This window comes from Bubalus kerabau, chromosome 19, assembly GCF_029407905.1.
Source record: "Bubalus kerabau isolate K-KA32 ecotype Philippines breed swamp buffalo chromosome 19, PCC_UOA_SB_1v2, whole genome shotgun sequence".
Taxonomy (NCBI): domain Eukaryota; kingdom Metazoa; phylum Chordata; class Mammalia; order Artiodactyla; family Bovidae; genus Bubalus; species Bubalus kerabau.
The window spans coordinates 47572990-47590251 of record NC_073642.1 but is presented as its reverse complement, the minus strand read 5'-3'; the positions used below and the strand labels follow the sequence as shown (position 1 = coordinate 47590251).

The 17262-nt window shown below is 40.6% G+C and overlaps 1 protein-coding gene across 2 annotated transcripts in view; it reads left to right on the top strand.

The window, feature by feature from the left end:
- SLC25A21 (solute carrier family 25 member 21) overlaps nt 1-17262 on the top strand; it is a 521296-nt gene that overhangs the window by 304821 nt on the left and 199213 nt on the right. For both annotated transcript variants that reach the window (XM_055556134.1, XM_055556133.1), the window contains exon 2: nt 631-679. In XM_055556134.1, coding sequence (XP_055412109.1) covers nt 631-679 — 49 coding nt within the window. The remainder of the gene's footprint in view (nt 1-630; nt 680-17262) is intronic.

Genomic DNA, 17262 nt, shown 5'->3' with positions numbered 1-17262 from the left:
TGCATGATAGTGTTTGTGCTCTTCTTCTAGTTGGGCATTGGCTTTTCAGACTTAGAGGTGCTTGGCACTCCAGAACTTCCATGCTGTGATGAGAGAGATGGTGTATTTACCAAGGGGAGAGGATTGGAGCATCACCACTCATGTGTTGGCATGTTAATAAATGTGATTGGGAGCAGTGGAAGGGTTACTGGACAGATGATCAGATTGATAGGAGAACATAGTAATAGAAGTTAGTATCACTCCTCTATTTAAAATCTCTGCTTGTGCCAGAGCACTTATAAAAATGTAGCTCAATGCTCTGTGATGACCTGGAGGGAGGCTCAAGGGGAAGGGATATATGCATACATAGTCCTGTTGTACATAAAGCAACACTATTGTACAGTAGAAACTAAGACAACATTGTAAAGCAATTATACTCCATTTTTTAAAAAACGTAGTCACATATCTTACTTCCATTGAAATAAAATTTTGTTGTACTTTAGCCTTTTGCTATTAGCCTCTGTTACCTGTCATGTCCAAAGTTCCAAGTGTTTTATTTGAATCTTCATACTTGAGAAACCAATAGGGTCAAGAAAATAGGAGCCAGTCTTTGCATAAGTGTTTATTGGGCTTTTCTTTATCATCTTTCAGGTCTTGTAGAAATTTGCCTGATGCACCCTCTCGATGTGGTGAAAACCAGGTAAGGTTCTGCATGAACAAGTTTTATTGACTTTGGCTGATATCCAAATTAAGATCTGTCAGAACACTAAATGCTAGAACTTGTCCTAGACCGGTAGCTTCTCCCAATAATGGCATTTATATTTACTTCTTAAAGAAAATACTATTTGACAGATAAAATGTGAGCAGTGAAAAGCATTTCTCGATAGAGGTCATCTGAAGGTATATAATATTTTACTGCCGTCACATGACAACCATAAGGAATGATTTGTGACTTAACTGGTGAGCAAAGGAAATTTATCAAAATGATGTAAAAACATAACTCTGTCTAGTAAATTATGACAGCAGACTTCCACTTGGCATTGCATATAGCAGATTGCTATTTAATAGTTAGCATTTTGGTGTGAAACTCCAAAATTTCAAGTAAACTTCTTTAATGGTGCTTAAAGAATTTATTCCTACATCTGTTTGCCAGTGCAGAGTGCCATATTTCCTGGAAAATGCATTTGCTCTTAAAGGGAGATACAAATCAGGGCAATGTATTAAGTCTGTTTACCAAGAGAAAACAAAACTTGTGGGTTTTAATATGATTTGGAGCATTTTTTTAAAAAAAAATTAAATCTGTGACTAAATTACTGAACTCTATTTTTTTCAAATTAAAAGCTCTGCAACTGTAGTGAAAGTTTCCATTTATTTGCATTGTGTCAATCCCAACAACGTGCCTAGGATGGAGCTTAATAGCGGAAGTGCCATCCAACAGTGATGGTCAAGAAAACCCTTACAACCACAGTTAGGGAATACTTGATGAGTGAGGCTGGTCATTGAATAGACATGTTGCTTAATTTACCTGAAGAGGCAACCAAATCTAGGCTGGTGGCTGAAAGCAAGGGAAGGTGTCTGTGACATGCAAATAATACTACATTTCTGATAGAGAAGATGAGAATGTGGCCTCTTTCATAGTCAGCTTTTGCACCTATAACAAAATTACATAGACCAGAGGCTGTTTTGGAGGTTGGAAAGCTCAAGATCAAGATGCCAGTCAATTTGATTCTTGGTGAGAACCCTCTTCCTGATTTGTAGACACTCACATTCTTGCTGTATCCTTTCTTGGTGATGGAGAGAGGAAACACCCATGTCTTTCTTCTTATAAGAACACAAATTTCATCATCATGGGATCCCCCATGACTTCATCTAAACCTATTTCCTCCCCACCCCCACCAAAGACCTCACCTCCAAATACAATCATACTGGGGGTTAGGGCCTCAATATGTGAATTTCAGGGGAGCCACAAACATTCAGTCTATAACAACCTCAAGTCACCAAATCCAAACACAGAAAGAAGGAAATCCAACTTATATTCAAATGTAAGGTATGTGTAGGCTCCCTGCTGACTCAGTGGTGAAGAATCCACCTGCCAATGCAGGAGACGTAGGTTCAATCCCTGGGTCAGAAAGATCCGCTGGAGAAGGAAATGGCAACCCTCTCCGATATTTTTGCCTGGGAAATCCCATGGACAGAGGAGCTTGAGGGGGCATGGGTGGCTACAGTCCACAGAGTCACAAAGAATCAGACACGACTGAGCAACTAAACAATAAGGTGTGTGCACTCCCTGGACCATCTTTTACATAGAGTTCAGAAACTGAAGCAAAACTCGTTGTCCTTTCCTTCCTAATTTTTATATTAACCTTCTTTGAAAAGCCAGAGTATTGTTATTAAACTCTCTGAGGAATATATAGTCTTTTTCATTTAATGCTAATTTCCTGAATTAGCATTGTGTTCAAATGAGCAAGGAGAAGTAAGAATGATTTAAATGAGACATGATATTGACATTATGGTTACTCATTCATTCCTGCAACCCTTCATTCATTCATTTAGCAAAGTATATTAAGCATCTGGTGCATGTGGGTTCTAGGTTAGTTCTGCCCTCGAAGAGCTCACAATTTGATGAGTTAATAGGAATCTCATCACAGTGAATTAAAAATGTCATTTCATGGAACTGGATTTGACTAGGATATTTATTGAAATGTACCAATTCATTAGAACTTTGTCTTCTTTTTATATAGATATTTTTATGGAAAGGGAATTCACTGATTTAAATTTGTCAAGTGCTCCTACCTAACTTCCAGGGACCCGGAAAGAGAAGTCAGTGGGATAGTGGATGGTATTTGACCTACATGACAATAAAAACTATACTGAATACAGACTCACAATCATGAAATAAACTGAAAGCCCCAAACTCTTGCAGTTGACTGAATCAAAGTGGAATACGCAAGATTGGAACCATGTGTCAGGGGGGCACTAACACACAAGTGGCAGGGAGGGCACAGGACAGACTAAATTATTGCTGAAATCGTCACTGTTATATTGCACAGGAGATGACTATGCTTCTGAATAAGACAGACTGTAAACTATAAAGGATAAAACGTGAAACCACAGAGCATTACTGATTTTACCAGGTTACTTTCCTTGATGAGAGTCAAGGGCATTGGGTTCTAAGTTGTTGCAAGCATTGTCAAAATGGGCATGGGTTACACCAGGCCAAACCTCATGGCTTCAGTTTTTTGTGGGCTGTTTTTGCCTCTCATAGGATATTATTGCTCGAAGAATGGTACAGTGAATTAATCTGAGCATGGAAAGGCCTCATTTTCCCCAACATCTCATGTGTTGTGAGTGAAGTCGCTGAGTCGTGTCTGACTCTTTGCGACCCCATAGACTGTAGCCTAACAGGCTCCTCCGTCCATGGGATTTTTCAGGCCAGGGTACTGGAGTGGGTTGCCATTTCCTTCTCCAGGGGATCTTCCTGACCCAGGGATCGAATCCAGGTCTCCTGCATAGTAGGCAGACGCTTTACCGTCTGGGATGTGGCAAAATCAGTAAGTCTAGTTCTTTCTTTTTGGGTTCTGTTTGTACCTAATCCTTTTCTTTGTTGAATGAAAGATGACATATTCTAAAAATGTATTTCCAAGTTCTTTCTTCACAGGAATTTTTTTCATTTTTTTTTCACTCTGTAAATTACTGATTCTGTTACCCCTGGCTGGAGGGACGGGGGAGGTGGTAGTATGACCTAAGCCCAAGGGTCAGAACCAGAGTATATCCGTCTAGTGGTAGCTGGTCTCAGAGGAGCCCCAACCACTGCCAGATTACCTGTCTGAGGCAGACAGGGAGAGGGAAGGTCCTCTGGCTTCTCTCTTCTCTCTACTGTCTCCTATCAGTGCTCCTAGATGCTAGACCCATGGAAGCCTGGGAGGCCCAGCTCAGCAGAAGGTGGTCCCTCTGAATAATAGAGCAGAGGACAAGGGAAGAGTGAGAAATGGTCTGCAGACAAACATTCAGAACTGACACACTGTCATTTTAGTGGGATTTGGAGAAAGAGCTGACATAAACATGCATTTTCTTCTTTTAAATTGAGATGTAATTGGCATATTAGTTTCAGGTGTACATAATGATTCAATGTTTGCATGTTTTGCAAAATAATCACAATAAGTCTAGTTAACATCCATTGCCACACACAGTCACAATTTTCTTTTTATTGAGATGAGAACTTTTAAGATCTACTCTCTTAGCATCTTTCAAATGTACAATATAGTGTCCAGTTCAGTTCAGTCACTCAGTAGTGTCCGATCTTTGCAACCCCATGAATTGCAGCACTCGAGGCCTCCCTGTCCATCACCAACTCCCAGAGTTCACTCAAACTCATGTCCATTGAGTCTGTGATGCCATCCAGCCATCTCTCCCTCTGTTGTCCCCTTCTCCTCGTGCCCCCAATCGCTCCCAGCATCAGGGTCTTTTCCAATGAGTCAACTCTTCACATGAGGTGGCCAAAGTACTGGAGTTTCAGCTTCAGGATCAGTCCTTCCAATGAACACCCAGGACTGATCTCCTTTAGAATGGACTGGTTGGATCTCCTTGCAGTCCAAGGGACTCTCAAGAATCTTCTCCAATACCACACTTCAAAAGCATCAATTCTTCGGTGCTCAGCTTTCTTCACAGTCCAACTCTCACATCCATACATGACTACTGGAAAAACCATAGCCTTGACTAGACGGCCTTTGTTCACAAAGTAATATCTCTGCTTTTGAATATGCTATCTAGGTTGGTCATAACTTTCCTTCCAAGGAGTACGCGTCTTTTAATTTCATGGCTGCAGTCACCATCTGCAGTGATTTTGGAGCCCAAAAAACTGAAGTCTGACAGTGTTTCCACTGTTTCCCCATCTATTTCCCATGAAATGATGGGACCAGATGTCATGATCTTTGTTTTCTGAATATTGAGCTTTAAGCCAACTTTTTCACTCTCCACTTTCACTTTCATCAAGAGGCTTTTTAGTTCCTCATCACTTTCTGCCATAAGGGTAGTGTCATCTGCATATCTGAGGTTATTGATATTTCTCCTGGCAATCTTGATTCCAGCTTGTGCTTCTTCCAGCCCAGCATTTCTCATGATGTACTCTGCATGTAAGTTAAATAAGCAGAGTGACAATATACAGCCTTGACGTACTCCTTTTCCTATTTGGAACCAGTCTGTTGTTCCATGTCCAGTTCGAACTGTTGCTTCCTGACCTGCATATAGGTTTCTCAAGAGGCAGTTCAGGTGGTCTGGTATTCCTATCTCTTTCAGAATTTCCCACAGTTTATTGTGATCCACACAGTCAAAGGCTTTGGCATAGTCAATAAAGCAGAAATAGATGTTTTTCTGGAACTCTCTTGCTTTTTCCATGATCCAGTGGATGTTGGCAATTTGATCTCTGGTTCCTCTGCCTTTTCTGAAACCAGCTTGAACATCAGGAAGTTCATGGTTCACATATTGTTGAAGCCTGGCTTGGAGAATTTTGAGCATTACTTTACTAGCGTGTGAGATGAGTGCAATTGTGTGGTAGTTTGAGCATTCTTTGGCATTGCCTTTCTTTGGGATTGGAATGAAAACTGACCTTTTCCAGTCCTGTGGCCACTGCTGAGTTTTCCAAATTTGCTGGCATATTGAGTGCAGCACTTTCACAGCATCATCGTTCAGGATTTGACATAGCTCAACTGGAATTCCATCACCTCCACTAGCTTGGTTCATAGTGATGCTTTCTAAGGCCCACTTGACTTCACATTCCAGGATGTCTGGCTCCAGGTGACTGATCACACCATCATGATTATCTGGGTCGTGAAGCTCTTTTTTGTACTGAGGGTTGGACACGACTGAGCGAACTTCACTTTCACTTTTCACTTTCATGCACTGGAGAAGGAAATGGCAACCCACTCCAGTGTTCTTGCCTGGAGAATCCCAGGGACGGGGGAACCTGGTGGGCTGCCGTCTATGGGGTCACACAGAGTCAGACACGACTGAAGTGACTAAGCAGCAGCAGCAGCAGCAGCATTCCATTGTATATATATATGATGTATCACATTTTCTCCATCCACTGTCCAGTCATCCACTGATGGACCCTTAGGTTGCAAGCATGCATTTTCAATTCTGTTATGTTTAACAGAAACATGCTTTGCATTTTGAAAGATGATTAGAAATTGTAAGTAATAAATCCTTTATGGAAAGATTTTAGGCACTGTAGCACTTGGCTTTATGAGAAATCATTCATTTTCCTCCATATAAGTGTAGCTCTAGGGATAGACCTAATGTGAGCATAGGCTATCACACGAAAACAACCTTATTCTAAGAGTCCCCACCTGATCTGGCAGAGGAGATTTGGCTAAGATGCTGTAAGCACAGCAGTTAAGTAGAATCAAGGTCTCCTTTGAGATTCTCCCCAGAGACATGCATGTACATTGTTTCATAGTTCTGTTTTTATACAAAGAACTTTGTGTACAATTGTTGCTGGACTCCCAGTTAAGAACCCGTAGCTACAAATGAGGAAGACTTTATTTACTTGTATAACTAGGAAGACTAAAGGTAGTTTCTGGCTTCTTATCCTCGAGATTTATATAAATAAAATAAAATAAGTAAAAATAAAATAATCAGTAATATCTCATACATTTCTCATGTTGTCTCTCAGTCTCTGTCTCTCCCTCTTTTCCTTGAGCTTTCCTTTCCCTACATGGGCTTCATTTTTGGTGTGGCTTTTCTCACTTGGCACCAGCTGGCCTCACCAGCTTCAAGCTTACATGTTCCTTGGTGCTTGTTTGTATTCTCTCCGATACAGGATTACCTAGTATTTAAGAACTCTGGCTCTAGAGTTAGGCTGCCTGGGTTTAAATTCTGCTTCTTTATTATCCATGTAACATCAGTTACTTCCCTGTGCCTCAGTTTTTCATATCTTCACATAGAAACAGTAATAGTACCTACCTTACTGTAGGATATAAATGACTATACATATGCATAGTCTTATGTATAACATACATATTTATGTATATGGGGCTTCCCCGGTGGCGCTAGTGGTGCAGGAGACGTAAGAGATGTGGGTTCAATCCCTGGGTTGGCAAGTTCCCCTGGAGGAGGGCACGGCAACCCACTCCAGTATTCTTGCCTGGAGAATCCCATGGACAGAGGAGCCTGGCAGACTACAGTCCATAGGGTTGCAAAGAGACAGACACAACTGAAGTGACTTAGCACACACTCATGCATATATGTATATTTATTTATATGAAAGCATGGTGTTTCATACTGTGTCAGCAGAGGAAATGGGAACTGCAAAGACAAATGGAGTTTATAAGGTAGTCAGGGAAACACTATGGAGAATACAAAATGTGAGAGAGGGAAAATGTTTAATAGGGAGTCAGGAGGTTTCAGGTTTCCAAGTTGAAGACTTGTGTTACATGAGCACTGCATTTAAATCCTTCCTCAGAAGGGTGTTTGCAAGTGGAGAGTCCTCCTGGGTCTGAGGACAGGAGAGCATCAGTTTTATCTGTGAGTTCCTGTTGACGTTACTCTGCTCATCACCTTGGGTCTGTGCACTGACATCTTTAGGTAACCCCTGTGGGATGCACAGTGCCTGGCCTCCAGGAGGGGCCCAGTGAACGCCGTTGAACAAACAAATGAATGAGTGTTGGGAAACAATCAGAAATGAGAGCCCTATGAGTTCTGTGGCCAAATTGGAATGTCTAGAAGTGAATAATACGCACCTGTTTTCTTCATTGAAAAACTGATGATTTCATGAAAGAGATATGGGAAATAAGGATCTGTTGAAATAAAAAAGGAGAGATTACTTGATAAGGGTGGTGGGCAAAACGTTTCAAGCTTGTAGTGAAGGTTTGGAGATGGGACCGGATAACAGTGAGATGAGAGGGTTTCCAGGAGGCATGTCACGATGAGAGGTGGGTGGAGTGAGCCCGCTCACAGCACTGAAGGCGCCGCTGGAGGACGGGTGACAAGCTTTGAGATGACAAGTAATTTCTTGGACTTCACCTGGGACAGCGCTGGCTACTTGAAATAAAATACATTCTAAAAGCTATATTTTTTAAAGTAAAACATTTTATAGAATTAATTTTAACAGTATATCTCATCTAACTATATCTCATCTGGAGAAGGCAATGGCACCATACTCTAGTACTCTTGCCTGGAAAATCCCATGGATGGAGGAGCCTGGTAGGCTGCAGTCCATGGGGTCGCTAAGAGTCGGACACGACTGAGCGACTTCACTTTCTCTTTTCACTTTCATGCATTAGAGAAGGAAATGGCAACCCACTCCGGTGTTCTTGCCTGGAGAATCCCAGGGGTGGGGGAGCCTGGTGGGCTGCCGTCCATGGGGTCGCACAGAGTCAGACACGACTAAAGTGACTTAGCATAGCAACTATATTTTATTTGACCTCATATATCTAAAACATTATCATAGCAATCATGTTAGTCTCTGGAAAAATGATTGAAATGTTTTGCATTCTTTTTTTTATACTCAGTCCTTGAAATCTGATATCTGTTTTACACTTAGAATACATCTATTTATTGACAGTCACATTTCAAATGCTCAATAGCCATACATGGTTAGTGGTTATGGGATTAGACAGCACAAGCCTAGAGGGCAATGGGGAAAGGACTTCTTTATGGGGAAAGAGAGATGGTCTGGTGGTTCCTTAGTAAGAAAAATACTCTTGCTTAAAATAGGTTGACAGTTGCAAATAAGCAAGACCCTAGGTAGGAGGGAATTTTACTACATGTGCATTTGATGGTCTATACTGCTGTGGAAAGCGTGATATTCAAAACCCCACAGATTTATCGAAGTTACACTCCACGGGGGTTTTAGCTTACATCCCCTTCACACTTTTATTCCCAGGAAGGGAAATGGCTCATTGTGCTTCAGGAAGACAGAATTACTGAGATGTTCATTCTATTTTGCCCAGAGTCATTTTTCATCGTTTTTGTTTTGTTTCATTTTTGAACGGGACATAAATCAGTTGCAAATGAACTGAATTGGCCATCCTATAAAGACTGATCTTTGCAAACATGTCCTGTCAAAGAGATGTGCGGCACATCTTTTGGGGGGTGCTGGGGAAGGTGGGGAGAAGTAGGGGTGAGGTGGTGTCCTCACAGTTTATTGCACAGGCACAGGTACAGGCTGCCGGTGAGTGGACAGGCCGATACACACCTCAGCTTTCATCCTCCTCACGTCAGGACTTAACTTGCACTGAGAAGTCTTATCATACTTCTCCTCAAACATATTAATCACTGTGTGAATTCTAAGGCCTCACATGGCTTGAAAATTTGGCAGCCATGTGTTGTTATATATGTGCTTATGGGGCTTTTACTCAAGCTGCTGAGATTGATTTACATTCTGTCTCTCTCTGAGGCTCCCAAACCTCAGACCCGCTGAATCTGAAACTCTGGGGGTGGGGCCTATGGATATTTATGTTTAACACCCTCCTGGGTGAATCTTAAGCCTGACTGGTCACTGGGTCAGCCTTTGGGAACCATGGCTGAACACCCTACAGGCAGTTCTGTAAAAAAAGTCTTTATGTAAATAATTCTTTGTGTGTGTGTGTGTATGTGTGAACTCTCTCATTAACCTGTGGTTCTCATTGGTTTTATGTCTGTAAACTGCTTTGTTAGCAATGACGGGAAGTGGAAGGGCAGTTTCCTTGCGGAGCTCATTCTGTGGTTTGTGAGAGTGATATGGGAATATATTATCTCCAGCCAGAGAAAACACACTCTGTCCTACTGAGAGAGGTTACAGGGGCAAAAAATCAGTGCCAGGCAATGGGAGGGGAGTGAGTGTCGGTTGTTACAGAGGGAAGGTAAGCGGCCCTGATGAGTAAAAATGATTTAGAGGTATAAGCCCACCATAAACTTTATTAAAAAGAGAAATCTGAGGACAGGCTCTGGTGAGAGGCTGCTTGGTGGGGAGCCCAGCGGAGAGCGAGGGACTGGGCTGGGGACCATCCACAGCCTTCCTTTACAGGGGGAGGGGAGAACAGCAGTGAACTTGAAAATGAACACTTAATTTAGAGGTTGGAGAGGGGACGTTGAGCAGCCACTGAGGCCAACAGAACAGCAGGGTGGAAACAAGGAATGAAATTTTTTTTCTCCCCAATAGATCCTTACAAAAAAAGAAAAAGAAAGAAAGAAAAGAAAATCCTTTTATAATTGGGAGAGAACAGTGGAAAAAATTCAAGATGGAGTTTAAAGTCGAGGCAGTAGAGTCTATAGATCTAAAAAAAATTATGGAGCAGCTGAGAGGGTTATTTCCATATGTTAATGATTTGTCCGTGGTATAAAACATTAAGATCACATTCAGGGTTAGACCATGGTTATGCCTGATTTCTCACCATGCATAGAAATCTGGGGCTAGACCACTGTCATGGCTTGTTTCTAACCATGGAGAGAATGTGTCTGAAGTAAAGCAAGCAAGGAGTAGAACCACATTTTTATAAACTGTATTTTTGTTTCATCTTTGTCCTTTAGCTAAATCAATCAATGGCAACTTATAATAGCACAAAATGGTTACAGAATCCTGAAAGGATCCTGAAAGTTGTGAGTAACTTCAACTTTGCTTTTGAAGTTGCATGAGCATATCAGGATTTTTCTGGGATTTGTTTTATTTAATTGAAATGTCTTTCTGTACTTCCTGAGCCAAAGCCAGAAAGTCCTGGGTGGTGGGCACACCACAGATTCACACTGATGCAGTGTGTCATTTTTTCCATGCAGTCATCATTTGAGATTTTATTTATTGACATAATCAAATAAAAACTGTGCACAGGATGGATAATATATTTGGAATGGGTAGAGGTGACAATTAATTATGTTCTCCTTGGCATATTGTAGGGCGGTAGTGAATATGTGTTAAGGGAATAAATGCTTTAAAATGCCATTTCCCCCCACCTAATTGCTTTATTACAAATTAAATTTGTCATTGCCAGTGAGTTCAGGCAAACTTTAAAAGGTCCCATGTTTGTATAGTGATTTAATTAAAAAGACTAGTATAACCTAAGCTTGACCCTAAAACAAGAGAAAATAGTCCTATTTAGTGCACTGGTAGGAATGCTACCTGACGTTCTAGATAGGTGTGGATTTCTGGAGAAAGACAGAAGGATGGGGGATGAGAGCCCGTAACCCCAGAAAGAAATTTCATTAATATTACTCCTGGGATTTTTACTTTGACAATGTTCTGCCTCTCTTTGGGAAACAAGGAACCCCATAAGCACATTATCCACACTGTGGAAAACTCAGGAGGGCCCACAGTAAATAGATTTGCCCCTCCCTCATGTTCGGTAATCCTTCCCACTGAACATAAATCCAAGCCATTGGTTAAGAGTTTTCTAATCCATAGTGAATGCGACATGCATGTGGGCCTTTGCTGCTACTGGACAGTTTTAATCATTTCTCCAGCACCCCAATAATAATGAAGAGTAGATAGAAAGAGAGGCTGTCTAAGGACCCGTTGCTCTGAAACATTGAAGAAAAAATTTGTCTCAAAGATCTTATGTAGAATAATCTTGCTGTCATAGGCTAAAATTATTTTTCAAACTTATTGATAAGGGAAACAAATCCTTTCTTTAAAAAAAAAAATCCACAGAAATTCCCTAGGGGATAAGAGTCCACACTCCCAACGTAGGGGGCCCAGGTTCGATCCCTGGTCAGGGATCTAGATCCTGCATGCCACAAAAAGACCTGGTGCAACCAAATAAATAAATAAATATAAATATATATATATAATAAATATAAATATATTTAAATAATAAATAAATATAAATATATATCAGAACAGATCAGTCACTCAGTATTTTCCGACTCTTTGCGACCCCATGAATTGCAGCACGCCAGGCCTCCCTGTCCATCACCAACTCCCGGAGTTCACTCAGACTCACGTCCATCGAGTCAGTGATGCCATCCAGCCATCTCATCCTCTGGCGTCCCCTTCTCCTCTTGCCCCCAATTCCTCCCAGCATCAGAGTCTTTTCCAATGAGTCAACTCTTCACATGAGGTGGCCAAAGTACTGGAGTTTCAGCTTTTGCATCATTCCTTCCAAAGAAATCCCAGGGCTGATCTCCTTCAGAATGGACTGGTTGGATCTCCTTGCAGTCCAAGGGACTCTCAAGAGTCTTCTCCAACACCACAGTTCAAAAGCATCAATTCTTCGGCACTCAGCCTTCTTCACAGTCCAACTCTCACATCCATACATGACCACAGGAAAAACCATAGCCTTGACTAGACGAACCTTTGTTGGCAAAGTAATGTCTCTGCTTTTCAATATGCTATCTAGGTTGGTCATAACTTTCCTTCCAAGGAGTAAGCGTCTTTTAATTTCATGGCTGCAGTCACCATCTGCAGTGATTTTGGAGCCCCCCCCCCCCCCGCAAAATAAAGTCTGACACTGTTTCCACTGTTTCCCCATCTATTTCCCATGAAGTGGTGGGACTGGATGCCATGATCTTCGTTTTCTGAATGTTGAGCTTTAAGCCAACTTTTTCACTCTCCACTTTCACTTTCATCAAGAGGCTTTTGAGTTCCTCTTCACTTTCTGCCATAAGGGTGGTGTCATCTGCATATCTGAGGTTATTGATATTTCTCCCGGCAATCTTGATTCCAGTTTGTGTTTCTTGCAGTCCAGTGTTTCTCATGATGTACTCTCCAGCCAGTTCCTCCTACATAAAATAACAAAGTTCTACTAGGTTAAATCAATGGTTCAGTTCAGTTCATTCGCTCAGTCATGTCTGACTCTTTGCGACCCCATGATTCGCAGCACGCCAGGCCTCCCTGTCCATCACCAACTCCCAGAGTTCACTCAGACTCACGTCCATCGAGTCAGTGATGCCATCCAGCCATCTCATCCTCTGGCGTCCCCTTCTCTTCCTGCCCCCAATCCCTCCCAGCATCAGAGTCTTTTCCAATGAGTCAACTCTTCACATGAGGTGGCCAAAGTACTGGAGTTTCAGCTTTAGCATCATTCCTTCCAGAGAAATCCCAGGGCTGATCTCCTTCAGAATGGACTGGTTGGATCTCCTTGTGGTCCAAGGGACTCTCAAGAGTCTTCTCCAACACCACAGTTCAAAAGCATCAAATCTTCAGCGCTCAGTCTTCTTCACAGTCCAACTCTCACATCCATACATGACCACAGGAAAAACCATAGCCTTGACTAGACCGACCTTTGTTGGCAAAGTAATGTCTCTGCTTTTCAATATGCTATCTAGGTTGGTCATAACTTTCCTTCCAAGGAGTATGTGTCTTTTAATTTCATGGCTGCAGTCACCATCTGCAGTGATTTTGGAACCCAAAAAAATAAAGTCTGACAGTGTTTCCACTGTTTCCCCATCTATTTCCCATGAAGTGATGGGACTGGATGCCATAATCTTCATTTTCTGAATGTTGAGCTTTAAGCCAATGGTAATGCATTTCATAATCTTGAAATATTATTTCTAATTTCTTTTCTTTTATCTATTTTGTAAATGGAGGTCTTTTTTAAATCACTTGCCAGAGGAGCATGCTATTTTTATGACTCACATTGTGGAAATTTTGTAAAATGTTTCATTTCCCCTTAATTTATGTTTTTGTCTAAAAAAAATACAGATTTGGTATCTGTTTAAAGTACAGTAGCTATTATTCCTCAACTAATGACATGGGCTTAGTTAGAAGATTCTCCCTTAGCTAAGACGTAAGGACACGTCTCTTCTTTCTGCTTACCTGCAAAGGCTTCTCCTTCTATGAGGAGCCCAAGGAGGATGAGGCAAGCATCTGTGGATTCTTCATGCCTGTCAATGGGCTTTTTCAGACATTCTTTTTTTTTTTTTTAAGCTGAAAGCTTAATTTATTCTTAAATGGCTTTCTTATCTTTGTCATGGGAAAGTGAATTGCTTCTAAAGTGAGTATCAGCATGATGACTGCTTCCTCTGTTCACCTCCCCCATCCCGCCCCTGAGTCCCCAACCAGGGTTTTATCTCAATTGCTTTAAAATTTTCAGCAACTTCATTAATCTACTTATTTAGCTAATACCTATGACAGGTTCCCCTGTCATAGGTATTAGCTAAGTGAGATATTGCCTTATCCATGGTTTAGATTCTCATCTTGTATTATTAGAATATCATATGAGTATAAAGTATAGGATTAAAATAAACTGATTTGGGATTATTTTGATTTAAAAAACAAATGGGATTTTTAAAGTTTTTTTTTTTTTAAATGCATTCATAAACTTTTCTCTATCATCTGTTTTAAGTACAGGTTTTGGGGGAAAGAGAGAATTTGGAACTAATAACCATGTCTATTTTCAGCAGCTATCCAAAGGCTATTTGAGAAAAGCTCTAACTCTAAATTCAAGAAGTACAGTAAAATTCAGAATGTTTGCTCTTTATTTGACTATAGCACTTATTTTAAATGATTTCTGGTTAAACCCTAAGCAACATTATCAGTGAAAATAAAATTGTCTTATCAGGGATATTTGCTCCTCACCTGCATCTATAGTCTGTCATAGAGGGCTGGAATATCCCTTAAAAGTCTTGTGTCATGCAGAAAATATTTTAGTTACTTACTCGGGCTCTTCCTATATCACGAGAGAACCCTGAAAGCATTGAGAAAGAAGCTGCTTGAGAAGAGAAAGCACAACTGTGAGCTGACCCTTGAAACCTGGGGACCTGGCCATGGGAAAGCTCCTTTTGAGCTGAGCGTATAGTGGGAATGAAGAATGACATCAGAATTGCTGGGGTTGTAGCGCAGTTGAAAACTGTGGTTGTTGTGGACATGCTGGAAGACTGGTTTTCCTTTCCAAAAATAAAAAAAAAATCAAAAATTTCTTTAGAAAAACTTAAATTCAAGGCTGATAATGTAATATCAGAACTGTGAACCTTGACCAAAAATTGATAAAATTGTTTAAACATTCCTGGAAAATCAATTAATTCTCAAAATACTCTTATTGAGATGGCTAAAATAGCCTGTATTGCTTTTTCTTTGCAGTCAGGGCACAGCTGAGATTTAGTTTTGACATAATGAAGAAGTTTGCAAGATGATAAATAGAGCTGTATATTCTCTGGATTCCACTCTACATAGTCTGGGCCAAGTTCCTACAGAATAAAATTTTCCCATTTGGGGGTTATTGAATAATATTTTCTCCAGTTTTGAGTACTGAATATGTTACATACTTTTATAGGAAAAACAATCCAAAATTAAGCTGAATATCCTCAATTTTTGGTAATCAAACTCTATCTGGGAAATGCATTTCTCTTTTTTGTAAAATAGATACAATATGGCAAATGTCTATCAGATCTGATTGAGTACTGCTGAAGTCTCAAGGAAAAAGAGTCTTTAGAATTTAAACTTCTATATTTGTGTCCTTTTAAATTCTGAAAAGTAACCAATATACCTAAAAAAAATTTTTTTTTCAGATGTCCTAAAGTGAGAACTGATTAGAATTCTGACTCATTTTCATCCTAAAAGGATAGATTGACAGAAACGATCCACTGTAGACAGGCTTTAAGTGTCAGGCAAGAATGTGATTAACATTAGCTCAGAGAGACATCTAATCAAGCAGGAAGATGAATGCAGGAGCCCAGCATTTTAGTTCAACGCTGGTGGCTTGAGCAGCTGGAGTCAATGGAATGCTCTGGGACTTGATTTCTCACCTGGAAATTAACGCTATTCCCCTAAATGATCTTGGAGGCTTCTTCTAGTCTGATATTCTATGTTTCCAAAGTCAAGTCTTCATTGCTAAAAGTAGTGTGATCTTGGTACATGCCCAGCAGTGGGATTTCTCTATTCCTTGAACATGCCAAGCTTTCTTCTGTCTCAGAACCCGTGTGCCTGCTATCCCTTCTCCTGAAATGACTGGCTCTATCTCAGCCTTCAGACCTTGGCTCACTTGTCATCTCCACTCAGAGTCCTCCCTGGCCACCTCATCTAAAGTGGCCTCTTGTGTTTCTCTTGCTCTCATTGACCATTTATCTTTGCTCTAGTCTTCTGATCTCATCATGTTGATTTCTGTGTGTACTTGTTAACTGTCCAGTTCCCGGGAATGTAGGCTGAGACCTTCTTTTTTATTTTTATTTTTTTTTTTTAGATTTTATTTTATTTTTAAACTTTACATAATTGTATTAGTTTTGCCAAATATCAAAATGAATCTGCCACATGTATACATGTGTTCCCCATCCTGAACCCTCCTCCCTCCTCCCTCCCCAGAGGGATGGAATGGGTAGGGAGGAGACCTTCTTTTGCTTACTGATGTATGTATGCAGCGTCTAGAAGAGTGTTGGCACAAAGTAGGTGCTCGATAAGTACTTATTGAATGAAGGTAGTTTAAAAATTGATGCATGTATATTTTTAAATTATGTATTTGGAAAAATAAAACAAACAAAAACACCAAACCTGTCTTTTGCTCCAATCATGAGCCAAACTTCACACAAGGGCAATTCACATACTTTATGGAATTCACATATTTCTTTTGGCCACATAACCTGGGCATTTTATACAGCATATGCTGTATTTTCTTCAGTGCTCAACTTGTGGTTTATAGCTTTATATCACAGAGAATTAAAAATGATTTTCATATATTTACTCTGTGTCAGTGAATTTTCCAGGACCTCTGCACCAGCTGCTCCTTTACTACTCTTACACCAAGAAAGTTTCAGCTAGACCCAGGAGAGCTGTGTCTCCCTCAGTCCTGTCCATTCTTCTCTGCCAAGGTCCAAGGGTCTTTTTTCCTTTCCAATGCAGGGATGACCCCACCCACTAGAGTATAAAGAGGACTCTCACGGGTGATGAGAAGATTGGTGAGAATGATGCTAGTGATGGGTGGGCTTCTAGCGGCTAGCCTGGACACTCCTTAAGGAAATGTTTTTAGTGCAGACAATATCATATTTTTACTTGCACAGTTCAAGAGGCTAGTTTTTTTGTTTGTTTGTTTTGCTTATTTCTAATGAATAATGCCAGATGGAGTAGGGAGAGATTATTGCATTGCTCAGTAAATTGGCATACCTCTTCTTGAATTAAAAAAATATAGAAATCTCTTTTCTATCAGGATTTGCTAGGTATCTTAAGCTTTTTCTTTTTTAAAGCAAACAGGATTAATAGAGCAGTAGTGTCAAGCATGGCTCTAGCTCTATTTCAAAACAAAAATTATGCATGACTTCCAAAAGTAATATTTTCTAGTCTCTTCTTCTGGAATCTGAGAGAGGCAGGGAAGGGGAAGGGGAGGGTGGAGGAAGAGGGAGAGGGAGAGAGAGAGATTTATTAAGAAAATGTTAATCATTGCTTCTGAA